Source organism: Puntigrus tetrazona, chromosome 5, assembly GCF_018831695.1.
Source record: "Puntigrus tetrazona isolate hp1 chromosome 5, ASM1883169v1, whole genome shotgun sequence".
NCBI classification, from domain to species: domain Eukaryota; kingdom Metazoa; phylum Chordata; class Actinopteri; order Cypriniformes; family Cyprinidae; genus Puntigrus; species Puntigrus tetrazona.
Genome location: NC_056703.1, coordinates 15,821,835 through 15,839,231, shown reverse-complemented (window position 1 = coordinate 15,839,231; position 17,397 = coordinate 15,821,835). Strand labels below are relative to the sequence as shown.

The following is a 17,397-nucleotide window of genomic DNA, read 5'->3' as shown; positions in this document are numbered from 1 at the left end:
TGTTCCCAAGTCACTTCCTCTTCTAAAAAGGAAGATTAGGGTCTTCTAAATTCAACAAATAAAGCTCAGGCTCAAGAAATACATTTTTGTTGCTTGACTAATATGCTTTTTTTTTCTTTTTCTAAACGTTTGCAGAAAATGACTGCGGGCGGGAAGGTGTCACTGCCTCACACTGATTTAAAAGATAAAAATGCATCTGAGCATGAAGCCAAGAAAACATCAGCAGGCCAGATAAGGGCATAGCCAATTCAACTTTTTTATGTGCATGGTAGTTACTTCTGTTCCCACCTGTAATTCCTTTCTAGAATTCAAAAGTAGTCAACTTTGAATTCTAGAAAGCCCAAACCTAACCTTTTAAATGCTCATAAAACCAAAACATCGTACTGGACGTTTTTGCGAAAGATCTGAGCAATTCTGGTGTTTAGACTCATTTAAAATCTTATGGCTCCATCTACCGGAGCGTTGAAGAAGAACACAACATGTCTCGTAGTAACAGTCGTCAGATCTCTGAAAGGGCGGTGACTAAGCGGTCCGAGCAGAAAACGGGAGGAATATGGTGTACTCAAGACTGCTTTGAGTGCCTTGCTTTTGTATTTCTGTTTTCAATACACAATATCGTCGTCTTTGGAAAAAAAACCCCAAGTAATTTCACGTTTTGAATAGCGTTTTAAAGCCGTCGGGCAGGAAAATATGGGGAATTGCCACACGGTTGGACCAAACGAAGCCTTGGTGGTATCAGGTAACATATTCACTGCCTTCGGTTTTTCTCAAAGCAGTCCCGTTTTCGCGTGTGTTATGTTTATCCGAAATGTAGCTAACGCCGGACGTGTGTGTAAACCATCGTAAATGTGCATTATTATAGTGTAAACTGCAATTAACGCTCATCTTTTGAATCGTTTCGGTCGAGTAGTGTGTAGCCATTCACGCTTGCCTGTTGCTTGAAAGAAGGCGAGCCACCGCTCGGCTCGTGTTGTTGTGCCTCCCTCGTGCTCCTCTCTGCGGGATTTTAATCGTGCTTTAATCGATTTTTTTCCTCTTGATCTAGCGTATCGTTTGTGAATATAGTTGTTTAGATTAAAGACGCCACTTGCGTAACGTTATTGTGCTTTTTTGGACTGTATGTGTTTTATTTTGTATGCGAGAAGAAAAAAGTGGTTGTGTTTCATAGAAATATATCGATGAAGACCGGGGGGCCCAATCTTGTTCCTGCCACCTTGATGAAACGCAACCGATCATCATCTCCAGGAGCCCTTGATTATTACATGCAGATGTGTTTGGAGCTCAACTCTAAAGGAAGGCAAATGACCAGGAACAGGATTGGGAGCCCTTGAGCAAGACCTTTTCGCATACCCACTGTTTCTAAAAATCAGCATCGTTATAGTTCAAAGCCCTGATTTCTTTCTGTGATTTCTTGTCTTCCTGCTACGTGCACTCGTAAAACGTACTAGTTCTTTTATTGTCAAATTTAAACCATCTGCTAGCTCGTTTTTTTCTCCAGCTGTGCAGTTTTTATGCTGGGCAGTTTCCTCTTTGCCTGAACGTTGCGTTCACTTTCATAAAATGAAGTCACATGACAGAAACGTCAGTTTGCCGATTCGTCTGTATTTCACGTGATCGATCTGGCTGGAGTTGTGCAAGTGATTAAACAACAGCTGAGGCTTGCACACTAACAGCTGATGACATGTAGGAAATGTGCTGGGAATAGTTTCCAGTATCTCCATTGCAACATGAGGAGAGACGGACTGATTTGAATGGTCTGGGGGTAAACCCATAAACAGAATTCCTGGCATATCTCACATTCCTAATGGTTAAATGCATCTACTGTTTATTTCAGGAGTCCAGATTGATGCATTAACCTCGGGCTACATGAATGAATGTTGTATAAGAACGTTGTGGATCCTAGGTTATCTCCTTGAAGTCTAACTATCAAGGTTGACAGGGCAGTATCTATATTTGCAGATGACGAGTAGCTTAAGTATATTGCTCTATAAACTGAAAATCATGGAGAACTGGAAGGTCTGTTTTATACTTACCCATGTAAGTGCTTGCCTTCCAAAGCATTCATTTGTTAGCCAAATCACAACAGGAGCAACAGACTGTATTTTACAAAATGAAAATTAAAGGCAAATTAGGATGTGCATGGTCATGTGGCAAAAACATGTTTATGATTTAATCTGCTATTGATGGGAAAAGAAAATTTTCTGAGTGAATAGTATTTTGTTTGCTTGTCTCACAACAACATAATTGGTTAAAATTGTTGCCTTGTGATTTAGTAAACTTCATAGTCAAACTAGTCACACCTCAGTAATTGAATTGTAATTCTGTGTTCATGTATATAATATAATGCATATAATTCAGTTCGTGATCAGAAAAAATAAATAAATAAATGAGTAATTTAATGGGAAAAAATACTGTAAAATGTGCAAATTATTACAAACGAAGATAATTGTGTTCTATGTAATATATGTTTTATTAAGGTAGTTTATTTCTGTTATGGCAGAACAGAATTTTCTTCAGAAATCATTATAATAATTTCCTGAAAACTCTCCCTCTCACTTGTCAATACAACCAATGTGAATTTGTAGGAACGATGATATAACTACGTCAAGGTCGAAGTGCTGCAAAGTGCTATTCCGCCATATGTTTTAGTTATTATCTTTTATCCACTTAAAAAATCGCCACGTTTCGTTTTGTGTCACCATACTTACTCATGTAACTAGTCCTGTGACCGTCTTTAAATAGGGAAAACATTGAAGTGATTGGTACCAAAGGAATAAATGGTATAAGCTAAACACTAACATAGCGGTGCCGAGCGCTAGAGCGATTAAGTGCACGCACTGAGACGGAACAGATATGTATCAACTCGTCGAGGGAAGAACATAATGAAATATGGAAAAACGGTGGTGATTTCCTTTAACCACAAATTATATTACAACTGTTGCATCCTGGTTGAATAAAAGTATTAATTACCCAAACCCAAAAATTAATAACCCAAACTTTTGAACTGTATGTAGTTAGACATTCACAGATACACGAGCTGTTTTGTTTGGAACAGCTAGTTAATTATTGGCTCGAGCTCATGTCCGTAAACATGTAACCATCATAGTGGTTTGGTTAGCCTGTCGCCGTGCTTTGGGGCTTTCCAATGATTTTCATTGCATGTGGTTATGATAAAGTTGTTTTATAGTTTACAGTTAATAAACCAGTTTGGTGAGGCATGTACCTAAAGGTTTGTATCTTTTTGTAGGTGGTGAAAGTGGTGATCGACCAATAGCTCGTGAAACGGCCTGAAGGATTTCGATTATTACGATGGAAAAATGTTTTAAAATGAAGATTGCTCTGCCGGAAAACCACAAATGATTGCACGCGTGTTTGAGTTTGGAAGTGAGATGGATGTGAAATGAGTATTCGTACTAAATACGCCGTGTTTGTTTTCTCAGGTGGCTGCTGTGGCTCTGATGAGAAGAGCTATACAGTGGGCGGTTGGGCCTGGGCATGGTGGCTTATCACAGACATACAGAAGTAAGAACGTACATTCATCACATTCACTCCTGCTATTGTGTTTACTGGCTCAAAACATAAACAATACATTCTCCCACTGGCTGAATGACTTTATTCTCCATATATGTACATTTCAGTTCCCCTTGAGTGGGTGTTTCAGAGACGCATCTCAACATGCTCATATTTGTCTGGCTACACTATTTAAACCTGTGAATATGTCGACTTTAGAGTAGAGTAGCACTCACCTGTGCCTGGTGACATTGATTGTAACTAAAATAATTCTGCTTACTAGAAAGGAAATAACGTATCTGTTGAGCGCCCTTCCTTTCATTGATATAATCATCAGCTTAGACAGCTTTCTGACGTTCAACACAAACACCGTCTCATATGTCAGTACTCAACATCCCCGGCCCCGTTCACATGAACTCGGTTCATTAAGGGCCTGAGTGTCCAGGGCCAGTGTTTGGAAAAATAAACAGAATTAACAATGCTTGAGTGTTGACTGGAGTTTAGCTTTAATGGTTATAAATAGAAGATTGATAATAAAAAACATTAATAGTGCAGCATCTGCTAATAAAAACATAGTATATTCAGAAATGTGAAAATAGTTTGTTTTAAGATGATATATTAAGAGTGGCCTGGGTTATGATATTTTATTTCACACAGTTTCATTCCAGTCACATTTCAACCCTGGTTATTCAGATTTCGTACTGTACAATCATAAACCCAGGGTTAACTTTTTTTTATTTTCATATTTTAGGTGTCAATATCAATGATTGCATTAACGGTTTAAATAATAGCTTGTCTCACTCCTGCACATCAGGCTTATTTATTACTGATTAATTTGTCCTCAATAGACATTTCTTGGACCCCATAACTATAAAAATAAAACATTTTCTGTCACATTTTCATCAGATGATGTTACTCTAAAAGTGAGCCGTAAAATATGATACTGTGTAAAAAGCCTTTATGTCATTCGATGAGAGCACTGTGGGTACACAATACTAGCTGTTAGAATATTTGCCAAGAATCATATGTATGAAATAAGAGAACTGGGTAACACTATTTTAAGTCAATAATACAGAGTAATTACCTAGTACTTAGTAGTAGCCTTTCTTCTTTCAGACAAACAAAGGTTTTTTGGTTTTTTTTTTTTTTTATCCTGGCCCTTCCAAGCTTATGCTGGTGGATAGTGTTAATTATTCTGAAGCTCCATAAATCATATATATCTGCAGGTACTGCAACGGGGTGAGTAGTTTATGACGTAATTTTTATTTTTGGGTGACCTATTCCTTTAAGTGCTCTTCGTGTGTATCTATACTGTACATGTTATCCTAGTTTGATTTAACCCATTAGTACACAGTTTAAATACATGTTATTCATTTCTAATTACATTAAAATTACAGAACATTACACAGACATTCACTTTTAAGATTGTGCTTAAGTGTAAGTAGCTGTGTAACACACTTTTACAGCTACATAATTACAAACTCTGATTAAAGGCTGTTCCATAACTTTGTCACATAAGTAATTTTTTTTTTCTCGTGTGAGGACAATGGCTACTACTAAGTACCTAATTAGGTAGTTACTCTGTATTATGAATTTGAACTGTTGGTCATTCTGAAGCATATGATTTATTTCCATCCATGTTTCCTTCTTTAATCATTACTGAAATAGTTATGCATGTGCAATCTGTAATAACCAGCTTGCCTTTTCTCTGATGTTCTTCTCCTGTTCATTTCTTTAAGTGTTGGCTGAGCTAACCTGCCTTTTAAGTGCTGGACTCACCCGTGTGTGTCTGAGCATCCGAACTTTCTCTGGTATCTCACTGCTGGGGATCATAAGATTATTATGCTAAATCAGCTCTGTGGAAATACAGATCAGTAGACTTCTATCACATTTCGCACGGCAGAACGATTTAATTCTTGAGCAAGAGATCTCTGAGAATAACATCCCTGTTCTACACTGTCATGCATTAAAATTCATAATACATAGGGAAACGCTACGATAATATAATATATGGAGAAATACTATGTCAAACTAGAGAAGTCGTGAAAGGTTTTTTATGAAGTTCACTAACAGTATATTTGGTTTACCAAAACTGACCCCCCTACTATCTATTAACAGGAACACAGGAAGTTGGTCGTTTATCATGTTACAAAACGTGGATGTGTGTAAAAGCTCTATAGCAGAAATGCAGTTTTAAATGTTACAGTTAAAATGAAAAGGTGTATTTCATCTTTTAATAGGAAAGTGAAACAACTATGAAGTTCAGCTATTTCTAGAGAGGGATTAAATGTCAAAAAGAACTAAATATGGATTGTGTTCTTCAGCTGTGTGCATAGCTTAGAAACAAAGCAAGGTTGGGTGGGATATCTCTTACCATCCCCCCTTCCATTATAAAGCATGTAGTAATCTAGTTTACTGGCAGCTCTTAAAGCTACATTGATCTAATTTTAAAAGATTGAGAGAGCTGTAGGGCTTGCTGCAGCACAAGGACTGAAATTAAACATTTAGTTGAGGATACTGGTGCATAGTTTTGCATGTTTCCTTTCAGAAAACCTGTTTCTTTTTGGTTAAAATTGAAGTGCTAAGCTTTTTGAAAGAGACAAAAAACAAACAAACAAATGGAAATGAATTAGTTTGATGTATACAGAAAAGGGCTTTTTATGAGCAGTCCATAGTCGCTGCTCCAAACAACTATAATGGTAGATGGTAGACTATGGTGTCTTGACAGTGAACTATTTTGTGTTTAATGGGTTTAGGCTATATTAGGGTTGAGCTATATTGGCCTAACCATCCACTAGAAATAGTATGCCATCAGGGATCCTGTTTCCACCCAGCAAGTGAGTTAGCTTGTGCTGAGCTGCAGGACTCATACAGTGTGATGCATAATAAACTTTTAGTGACTGACAGCCTCCGTGATGATAGAACGTTGTGTTATTTATTTTGTGTATTATTAGATTTTTTTCCCTGTTTATAGTCAGTAGAGGAGTTGATGTTAGTTGGCAAAAGTCAGAGCCAGTCTTTAAGTTAAAATGGTTGAGAACCGCTGGTTTAGTTTGATGCCCAGTTTTTCTTTGTAAACCATTAATTCAACAGTTATTCTCAATGCATATTACAAATATGTGATGCAGTTGGCCCACATATTTTTTATATTGTAATGCTCATTCTGTTAAAATCTATATTAAAATGTAATATTAATAATTCTTTGATCCACCTGTATAAACACTAGCATAAACGCCTTCTCAGAAATGGAAATTGCTTTGTCATAATTGTTTAAAGGAGTGTTCCAGGGGTGCGAGTCCCAGCAGGAAGAGGCAAAGGCAAAGCATGATGGTTAGATTAAATGAAACATCCATTCAAAGTCACGAGATTTCAAAGACAAATGACATGATATGAAAGGTTTCTCCATGTGCAGCAGACAGCGGCTCTCAGATGGTTTGGATTCAACTGCAATCAACACCAGCGCCCATCTTCCCTAACCTTAAACCCTGACCTCAGTCCTCCCCCCTTTCATAAATGTTAACACACTGATAATATTGTGCTGTCCTGCCTCCCCTCCCTCCTCACCCTCTCTCCCCCTCCCCTCCACCTCCCATCTCCCCCACATAGACTCTCTCTGGAGATAATGACCATCCTCTGTCGCTGTGAGAATATCGAAACATCGGAGGGTGTCCCCTTGGATGTGACAGGGGTCGCTCAGGTAATCACATTGAATGAAACAAGCCAACTTTCTCAGAAAGTGAGAACAATTTTCAAGCTCTCAGGATGTGAAGGGTGGTGGCCTGGTTCCATTTCTTAAGTTACACACATACACATGCTCTCACGCTCTTCCCCACTCTTGTGTTGGTCTTCCTCTGCAGTGAAGGAGAGCCAGTCATCTCTCACTATCCTTGTCTGGAGTTTGGCTACGCAGCGCTCATGGCTCATGTAACTAATGTCTCACGTCAGCCTGTTTTGACTGTTGGGTCTGTAATGGATGACGAACGTATAAGATGGGCTTTCGGGAATATTGTGGGTTGGGAAGGTTCTGGGAATCTGAATCTAGAGGATGCCATTACAGCCCACGGTCAAAACACCTGATTTGTGCTGAACGAGTGGTTGTGTCTTCGTATTTTCACCCTACAGATTCATTTTGTGTTGTTTACCTTCACGTCTTTCTTTAATCCCACCTTCTTTCCTGTTTTCACTCCGCTTGACATTCTTCCCGTAGATCATAGCCAACTTTTTTGGTTTGTTTCCCTTTTTTTGCGTTTTCCACAGGATAACCCTTGAGATAATGACCCTGCAACCCAAGTGTGAGGATGTAGAGACAGCGGAGGGGGTAGCTATTACTGTCACAGGTGTGGCACAGGTAAACCACCTTACCTCACCTAACCTCAGCTCCAAATGCCACTTTCAGGTTTGCCAGACTGGTTTCAGACCCAGCACACCTTAATCATGCTTTTTCTCCCATCCCTTCCCTCCCTTTCTGCTCCCTGAATTTGAATTGCCCCCTCAGGGATGAACAGTGCCAGTCTTAGTATGTTTACCAGACTGAAGGTCACTGGTTTGTGCTTGACATGATGAACAAGTTGTGGGAACTTGCTGAATGCTTATTTACTGCTAATTTGGGGGAAAGCGTATTTCTGTTAAAACAACAGTAAAACAACAAATGGCTCTTTTCCAAAACCCTGCGAGATGTCTTGTTGTGCACTGCCAACACGTCATTTAAGGGCACACCCTAAACGTAAGTGATTTTAATCACTAAAATTATGCAAGCCAGCGTTTTTTATGCCCTCAGCCTAAAAAATTATGTGGCTACTATTTAAAGCCAAAATGGGTTAAAGCCAAATCTGTGTAGCTTTAAGTAATCAGTAGTCAAAACTACAATATAGCAAGGAACAATTGTTCTTTCATTAATAAGTTAAACTTTATTTAGCAGGACAGTAGATTAGAATAGTTCACCAAATGATAATTCTGTCATCATTTACTCACCCTCAAGTACTTCCAAATCTGTACAAATTTCTTTGTTCCGCTGAACAGAAGGAAGGAAGATCTTTTGAAAAAGTTTGTAACCAGACTGTTTTGGAATTTTTTGATTAATTCTGCTGTCCATGTTTTTATTATTTATCAGCTGGAACATTTTCCCAAAAACATTATTTTTCTGTGCCTTCATCATTATTGCTGTGGTGTGGACTTTGATATTCTTTGAGAACATTTTTAGAACTACATCTGTATCATTATCTTTATAGTGATTGTGCTTGGTGTAAACAGGCCTTAGCAATAGTCGATTATGTGAATTATACAGAATTTTAATGAAATAACTACATTTTATAGCTGTATCTATTGCCGTTCAAGAGATTTATCTTGACATTACAATGGTCAGGTAGTAAAAGATGTAATTCTAAAAAGTTCTATAACATGTGAATAAGGACGTGAATGCTTTTAAAGTCTAAAATTCTAAATCTTATAATTACTGTAAATAATACATCTACTTATAACGGGAGTGCATTGACGATGCCTTTTAATGCAGCAAACTAGGTTTTAGAACAGAGCCAATATGTTGCCACATTCTGTGACCTTCATGTCATCTAAGAGCTTGTGTCTAACAGACTAAAGGAATCTGGATGAAATAATATGCTGATTAGTATCTTCTTTGATTTCTTTACCTTCTTACAGTTTTTTGATAGCTCTTGGTTGTCAGCGTGCCAAAACTTGAAGTGTGTGACTGAACTCACATGTTTACTCTAATAAACATTTCTCTGCTGTTTTGAAAACTCAACTTCAAGAGGAAACACTGCATTACTTGTATTGCAAGATGTTTAAGTTCAGTTTTCAAAGTCTGATTTTCTTATTTTCTCTTTGTGAATACTTTTTAGTTCATCAGTTTATCTATCTCAGACAGTCACGTGTGAGTGGATGAGTAACTTAGACAAGACATTCCACAATTCAGTCTCCATAGAGATTTGAGTTCAGATTCTCTCCATAAGAAATTGCATTTAATAAGAAATTGGTCACTCTCGTCACTATATATCCCTGTCATTATACTGTACAGTGCTTTGATGCAACCTGTGTTGTTAAAAGCGCTATATAAATAAAAATGATTGATTGATTGATTGATTGAAGAGAGACTGAGATTACATTAGGGCTGGGCAGTAAGTCATCACTTTTTTAATATGCTTAAATTTGCACTAAACAGTATACATTGTAACAATAGCTGCTCTATCGAAATAGTTGTTATTTTTATTTTTATGGGGGTAGAAGAAAATAGTTTCTATTTAATTATTTAAAAGCAAATGCAGACATATTGATATATTTTGGAATGTTGTATAAAGTTTGAAAATATTCAGATAGCAATTTGTTTTTATATATCAACCAGCCCTATTGTATTTGTTCTTTAAATAAAAACAGTGAATGTTATTTATTAAGAACGAGACTGTAATACACTGCTTTGCCCTGTATGTTATACCTAGGGGTGGAATTTGGACATTTGATCAGCACAATATAATATTTGCAGATATTTCAAAACGTACCACATTATGATTTAAAGCAGTGAACTTAATGAAAATTGTAAATTCTGTAGTTCAATTGGGACATCAACATCAAAAAAAAGGTACTGAGTACTAAAATAATAAAGAAAAAAAAATCAAGATGCACATCAATTGATTTTTTTTTTTTTTTTTTTTGCATTATATCATATGGTTAGTCTCTCATTTGATTGATTGCATCAATCATATAAATGCATCATTACATGCCTAGTTTCCCTTAACTCCTCCCCCATAAATTTTTAAGTAACTGTGAGGACTCTGTCTCTCATGGTTTGTAAATAGAGGCCTTGCAGCTGGTGAACTAATGGACCCGCTTATCTGATGGCTACCCAGTCCTCTGCAGTATTCTGTTTTTTATTATGAATCAATCCTTATACATGTTCACCAACAAACATAGATACAGATAATAAAAGCACTGTGGGTTTGAGTTGGGTTTTTTCTGAGTTCAAGATAATTATACTTTCTTCATCTGGAAAGCTTCAAAAAGAGAAAGTCTTTTTTCTTTTTTTTTTCTTTTTCTTTTTTTTTAATTCTAGAGCACATTTTCAGTCATGCCCTACTTTTGTTTTTACTTTGTTGCATGAGTGCACGATTGATGCGGTTTCCCATGAGCGCAGCATGTAAATGGTTCTCTTTGTTGTTGTTTGTGGGAAAATGTTGTCACCAATGCACGCAGCCTTCATTTGAGTGCTTGTTAAAGCATGGCTCCCCATGTTGACTGTACATGCTACAACATTCCATTGTTATCAACTTTTTATTTACTTGTCCTGAATGAATGCTGATTTTGAAATAACTTTAACATTAATGATTAAATACTGTAATACTGATCTTTTACACTGGCCTATCAATACTGTTCACGCCAAAGTATTCAGCAAACTAAATTTGTCTGTTCAGACCTATTTTAGAAAAGCAGAAATGCCCTGGTTTTGTGTATCAGCAGCAGCTTTGGGCATGTAAACGAAAATACAAATGTTATTGGTTGGCCAGTGTTCTTTGCCGTGCGATCGAAAAGATCATCACTGCATGAAAATGTTCAAATGTTTGCACTGAGTATTAATCTTTGTGTGGACAGGCCTTCATTCTGAGACATGCTGAATGTAATCATGGTTCCAGACCTGGAGCATTTGAGATTCATTTACGGCTAATGTTTTCCCCCACCCCTGTTTGTGGCATCACACTGCTGTGCATTGAGTTGCTTGTAATGTACCACATCTTTAACTGTTTGATGACTGCTCGACTATGGGGAGGATGCACAAACACCCTCTTGCCAGAACTCACCTTTGACACTGCACTGAAATCAGCTTTCATCATGATCACGTACAGCTAAAATAACCAGGCCACAAGCGTATTTTTTTCAGCTCTGAAAAACTAAAGTTTTTTTTATGTTTAAATGGGAAGCTGATTGTAGTTCAGTAGAGAGAGGCGGCTTCTAACCAGAACCATAAACCTACAAAAACTCACCTCTCTTTCTGATGCATGATTTCATTCTCCTTTCTATTTTACAGCCATGGAGAGAGACTGTTTTAAAATGTCTCTCATAGACTCATAACTGCTAAAGGGGTGGAAAATCCAGGCCTTGGGTTTGCACATCGGTTGCATTAGAAATGTCTTGCGGTTATTCCTGACATTGTTTTATTTAAATTATTTTTACTTTATTTTGCATGCAGACATGAACATTTTTGAGTTTGTTCTCCCATCAGGTTTGGTTTTACCACCCTTTACACTAATCGGAAAAGGGATAGTTCTTCCAAAAAGGAAAATTCTGTTGTTAAATACCCTCATGTCGTTCTAAACCCGTAAGACCTTTGTTCTCATGCCTGCCATTTTTGAGAACGTGTGTTAAAGACTGACACAGAAAAAAAGGTTGTAAGTGTTTATTTTTGTTTTCTTTGTGCACAAAAAAGTACTCTATTAATGTTGATCCACTGATGTTACATGGGCTACCTTTCTGGGCCTTAAACGTGTTAGTTGCATTGCTGTTTATGCAGGGTTAAGAAGCTTTTGGATTTAATCAAACATGTCTTAATTTGTATTTCAAAGAAGTACGAAGGTCTTATGATTTTGGAACGACATGGTTTTTGGGTAATAATGACAGAATTTTCACATTTGGGTGAACTATACTCTCATACTAGGGCAGGGTGTTATTGATAAAATGTCTCTCTGAGTTTTTTAATAATATTATGCATATCTCAGTTTTTAAATTTATATATTTAATCACTCTGACCTATACAAATAATTAAGAAATAGTGACAAAGTCATGGCAATATTTACAATGTTCTTCTATGATTTTACAACTATGTAAAACCAAGCCATTCGCTCTGCCTGAATGTAATGAGACTATTGATCTCTTTAAACATTTCATATTCTTTTCTTCCTTTTTTATCAAACATATTTTTTCACATGCTGATATGCAAGCTTTAGCATGTAAATACAACATGGCACAAATATTGACTGAAGCATGTGCCACATTAAACCACAACCTCAGTTATGTTTAGTTATGTTACACAGCATTACAACATCCAGCAGATTTGATTGCGTGTTAAATATGCTTTTAGGGGTGTCCGTTTAATATTAAGATGTTAGAAGATTTTGAGTGTATCTCTAAAACATTTGTGCTTATTATAACTATTCATATCGTAAATGTGTACAATAACAGAAGAGCTTTGGATCAAGCTCCGGGTGTCAGTGGGATGCTGTGATCCACTGCATGTCTTTATCAGACCGTAACTATACGTGTTCTGCTACCAGGTGAAGGTCATGACTGACAATGAGCTGCTGGGTTATGCCTGTGAACAGTTCCTGGGCAAGACAGTGGCAGAGATAAAAAGTGTCATTCTGCAGACTCTGGAAGGTCACCTGCGCTCTATTCTTGGTAAGTGACACCAGACAGTGTGCACAGTTAGTGTTAGTTCTTGAGAAATGAGCAACTTTACCAGCAGCCACTCTTTCAACATCTCAAAGTTAACCACATTATGTTGGTTAAAAGCTTCCTGTGCTTTCAAACTGAATTTAGAAAATGTATATATCCTTCATAATGGCAGACTCCAATCAATTCCCTTCAGCTTGAAAGTTAAGAAACATCATGACTTTCAATTCCTCACAATTTCATATGCTTTTATTCACAGGGACTTTGACGGTGGAGCAGATCTACCAGGATAGGGATCAGTTTGCCAAGCTGGTGAGGGAGGTAGCGGCACCTGATGTGGGCAGGATGGGCATTGAGATCCTAAGCTTTACTATCAAGGTGTGCTTACATTAATATGGATTGAGTTTCGGTTTGATTTATATTTGTGACAGTCAGTCGGTGTCTTTCAGATCCATTGCTATTGTCAGGGTGAAAATGTTACTGTTTTTCTCCCATCAGGATGTGTACGATAAGGTGGACTACTTGAGCTCCTTGGGGAAATCCCAGACTGCTGCTGTTCAGAGAGACGCTGACATTGGTGTGGCTGAAGCAGAGAGAGATGCTGGAATCAGGGTGAGCTCAAGAGATGAAGGACTCACTTTCCATGACTATAGTATAAAATAGAGCCTGAAATTCTTGAAATACATAATAAAAAAAAAATTGCAGGTTAATGGTCAAGTGAAAATATTTATCGTCAGGATATCAAAATAAGTTTTATGTTCTTTTTGTTAGAATATAGATTAGAATAACTTTGGACATAGCTCAAAAATAAAAACATAACTTGAAAAATTAGTTTATTCTGCAAATACACATTAAGTTGACCAAGCATGACTGTAAAGACTTGCTTTGTTATAATAAAAAGTACAAAGCTGGCTATTTTAACACCAAATTTATTTTATTTAAATGAACTTACAATTTTTAGCACAGATGCTTAAGTATGAATTCAACAGATTGGCACTTTTAACAGCAAACATCTTAGAGCAACATATTTTATTCAAAACCAAAAAAAATCCTGGAAAATGTGAAAAAGCAAGCACTACTAGAACGTTTTTCCCCCTCACCTTCCTTATTTCCTTTTTTTTTTTTAGGAAGCAGAATGTAAGAAGGAGATGATGGATGTAAAATTCCAAGCCGATACAAGAATGGCAGACTCAAAGAGAGAACTGGAGATGCAGAAGGCGGCCTTCAATCAAGAAGTCAACACAAAGGTAGAAGTTATTCCTCTGGTTATTTTTATACTGCAGATGCACTGGTCAGTTAATTATGCGAGACAGTTTGTGGACACCCAAGCCAAACATACACAATCGTTCTTTCTTTTCAGAAAGCTGAGGCGCAGTTGGCCTATGAGCTTCAGGCAGCCAAGGAGCAGCAGAAGATCAGACTGGAGGAGATTGAGATCGAGGTGGTTCAGAGGAAGAAGCAGATCTCCATTGAGGAGAAAGAGATCCTCAGGACAGATAAAGAGCTGATCGCCACCGTGAGGAGACCAGCTGAGGCTGAAGCCTACAAGATGCAGCAGCTCGCAGAGGCAAAGAAGTGAGTAACACGAGTGAGAAGGAATTAGTGAGCTGTATATGTAAAATTTGCATATTTAGTTTAATGGAACCGGATAAGAAAGGCAAAGACATCATGCATGCATTCATTCTGTCTTCTGCTCCTCTCTGTCAGGATAAAGAAGGTGTTGACGGCACAGGCTGAAGCAGAGAAGATCAAGCGTATTGGAGAAGCAGAGGCCGGCTCCATTGAGGCTGTGGGTAAAGCCGAAGCAGAGAAGATGAGGCTCAAAGCTGAGGCCTATCAGCAGTACGGGGAGGCTGCAAAGACTGCCCTCGTCCTGGAGGCCCTGCCAAAGGTGTGTGGAAGTCTGGGTACTTCTCCAAAAAAAATGGAATTACATTACAGTAATTACAAATGCAGTGTGTTTTATTTATTTATTTTTTTCTCTCAGGTTGGATCAGACCTCTTCAACACTTCCAATAGCTAAAATGCATATATAATATTTTCATTGTGTTAACATGTCAGTGAATTTGTGTCGTCACAGATTGCTGAGCAGGTGGCGGCCCCCTTGAGTCGTACCAACGAGATTGTGATCCTGAGCGGCGACGGTGGCCGTGTTACCGGGGAAGTGAATCGTCTGTTGGCTGAACTACCTGTTTCTGTAAACGCCCTCACAGGGGTGGATCTGTCCAAGGTAAATAGAATTGAATAGAACTGTAATATTACGAAATGCTATTACAAAGATATCTAAATGCAATTTATGCGAAGCAAAATATTCAGCAGTCATTATTCCAGTCTTCAGTTTCACACGATTTCCTTCAGAAATTATTATATATTTTAATGTGTCCACACAGAATAAAAATCTGAATTTTTACTGATCCCAAACTTTAACATGGTCATAAAAATCCTTATATATCAAACCTGATTTTTTTTTTTGGATGTGTAATATTTTTCAAAGGTAGAACAGGATTAGGGAATAATTAAAATATTATGTTTTGAAAGTATAAACGTATAAAAATAAATGTTGTTTCTCTACAGATCCCTTTGCTTCAGAAAATGACCAATCCTCAAGCTTGAACACACTCCTTCCACTCCGCTGCCTTTCTGACACTCCCACATTGATTGCCTTGAAAAGAAATAAGAAACTCGAGCTGTATTGTTTTTACAGAAATGAGGAATTGATTTATTGGATTTTTTTTTAGACCCCTGGTGCCTTACCTCTGCAGGACCAGAATCTCTGCATGTGCTCTTGTTTTTGTCACTTATATCCTTTTTTTTTTTTTTTTTTTTTTTTTTTTTTTTTTTTTGTTGAAACAACATACCTCAATTATAGTTATTTTGTTAATCGCAGAACTGTTTCATAAAATTCACCAGTAGGCAGCTTCAGGTGTGTGTGTCTGTGTGTATGTAGTGATTTAAAAGATAAAGTAGTATTTCCATTTTAATGGGTAGCTAAGGTTGTATTCGGTTATGTTTATGCAATGTATGAAGTTATATAGAAGTATAGCGTAGTAGAGCCATTAGATGTGTTACAGCATGTTTATTGGGTTGATCAACTGGGCGTTCGAAATCATTCATCATTTTGAAGACATTGCTCTTCAGGTCAAATAGAGAACTGACTTTTAGTTTATCTAACCAATACATTCAAACAAGAGTTTTGTTTGTAAACATCTTTTTTTAATGTTCAAACAGTAAACACTTTTGTTAAAAGTGGGATGAAAACAATGAATTTTTTTGTAAACTTTTGCTTTTAGGGGTTGTAGGTCACATCACACTGTTACTGTATTCGTTCAATTTAAAGCTACACCATGTGATTCATAATCATATCTGTATGTATATTCTTTGAGAATGTTATAGTAAGTAGTGGTCCAAATAATTTTTTTACACCAAGCAAAAGCCAAAACACCCTGAATTTAGCAGGATTTTTAAAATGATCTTTATTTTTTCATTGCAGAAAACCTCTGATAATTTACCTCACCCAATGTTTATGCAGACGATAAAGCTTTGGCTCTCTTCCATTAGCTGCAAGTAAGATTTTAGGACTGCAGCCAGAACCCAGTGCACTCTTATCTACTGTTAAATCGACAAATTTGATACTGTGCATTAAGTTGAACAATCTACCATGTTCGTCGTTTCCTTGAAGATGCTCTGTGCCGAGTTTATCCCATATTAAAGAACTTCAGTTATTTTTAATTCAGTTATGCAACTTGATTTCTCTTCTTCCTCTTTATGGTTTAACCGTAATGTCATGTGTATTCTTTATTCCTAAAGTCCTAATTATCGTCATCCAGATAATGTGAGAGCTGTCAGGTTATATGTGAATTTTAACTCCGCCTCAACTACTTTTTCCCCATCGAACGTGACTATATTTTAGTTTTTTGTTGTCTTCAGCTTGTTATGAAAATACAAATCAATTTGCCAAATGTCAGTAGGTCAAAAAGTATATCTGCATTTATTTTACATTGCTGCTACATCATAAATAATTGGGTCTTTTGTTCATTGGTAATCAGATGCCAAATATGTTTTTTGTTGTTTGTTTGTTTTTTACAGTACACTATGGCAAAAGTATTTGTGAAAGGATATTCTATTTTCATTCTTCAAAATGACGTGCGTTTTTTTTTTCAGCTGGGAAAAAGGGAACTGTGCTTTTAAAATGTAGCCATCGTTTATAAGATGTTGCACACATCAAATCAACTTCAGGCTTTGAAAACTTTTCTATGCTTAATCTGAACTAACAAAAGCTGTTTCTGAGCGGAATGTGTTTGTTCTAGAGTTCTGTGATGTTTCCATCACTAACAATCACATACTGAGAATGTGTTATATAGCAGAGCATATAGTTAATGCCTATAACTTGTAGAATGAATATACAATATATGTAACGAATAAGAAATGTTTCTGATCACAGTCAATAAATTTGTCTTGATTTATTTGACTGTGTGAAATTATTGTGTGAAATATTTG

General features: G+C 37.0%; 1 protein-coding gene across 2 annotated transcripts; it reads left to right on the top strand.

The window, feature by feature from the left end:
- Positions 1–514: 514 nt before the first annotated feature.
- On the top strand, positions 515–17,363 carry flot2a (flotillin 2a). 2 transcript variants are annotated; one of them, XM_043238897.1, is made up of 11 exons: positions 515–739; positions 3,441–3,522; positions 7,117–7,207; positions 12,783–12,906; positions 13,160–13,278; positions 13,399–13,512; positions 14,028–14,147; positions 14,261–14,475; positions 14,608–14,791; positions 14,981–15,130; positions 15,475–17,363. In XM_043238897.1, the coding sequence occupies exons 1-11, from the start codon at positions 691–693 to the stop codon at positions 15,511–15,513; spliced, it is 1,287 nt and encodes a 428-aa protein (XP_043094832.1). In that variant the 5' UTR covers positions 515–690; the 3' UTR covers positions 15,514–17,363. The 2 variants fall into 2 exon arrangements, with proteins under 2 accessions (XP_043094832.1, XP_043094831.1); XM_043238896.1 differs by lacking the exon at positions 7,117–7,207 and adding an exon at positions 7,768–7,858 and having other exon boundaries at positions 516–739.
- Positions 17,364–17,397: the final 34 nt, after the last annotated feature.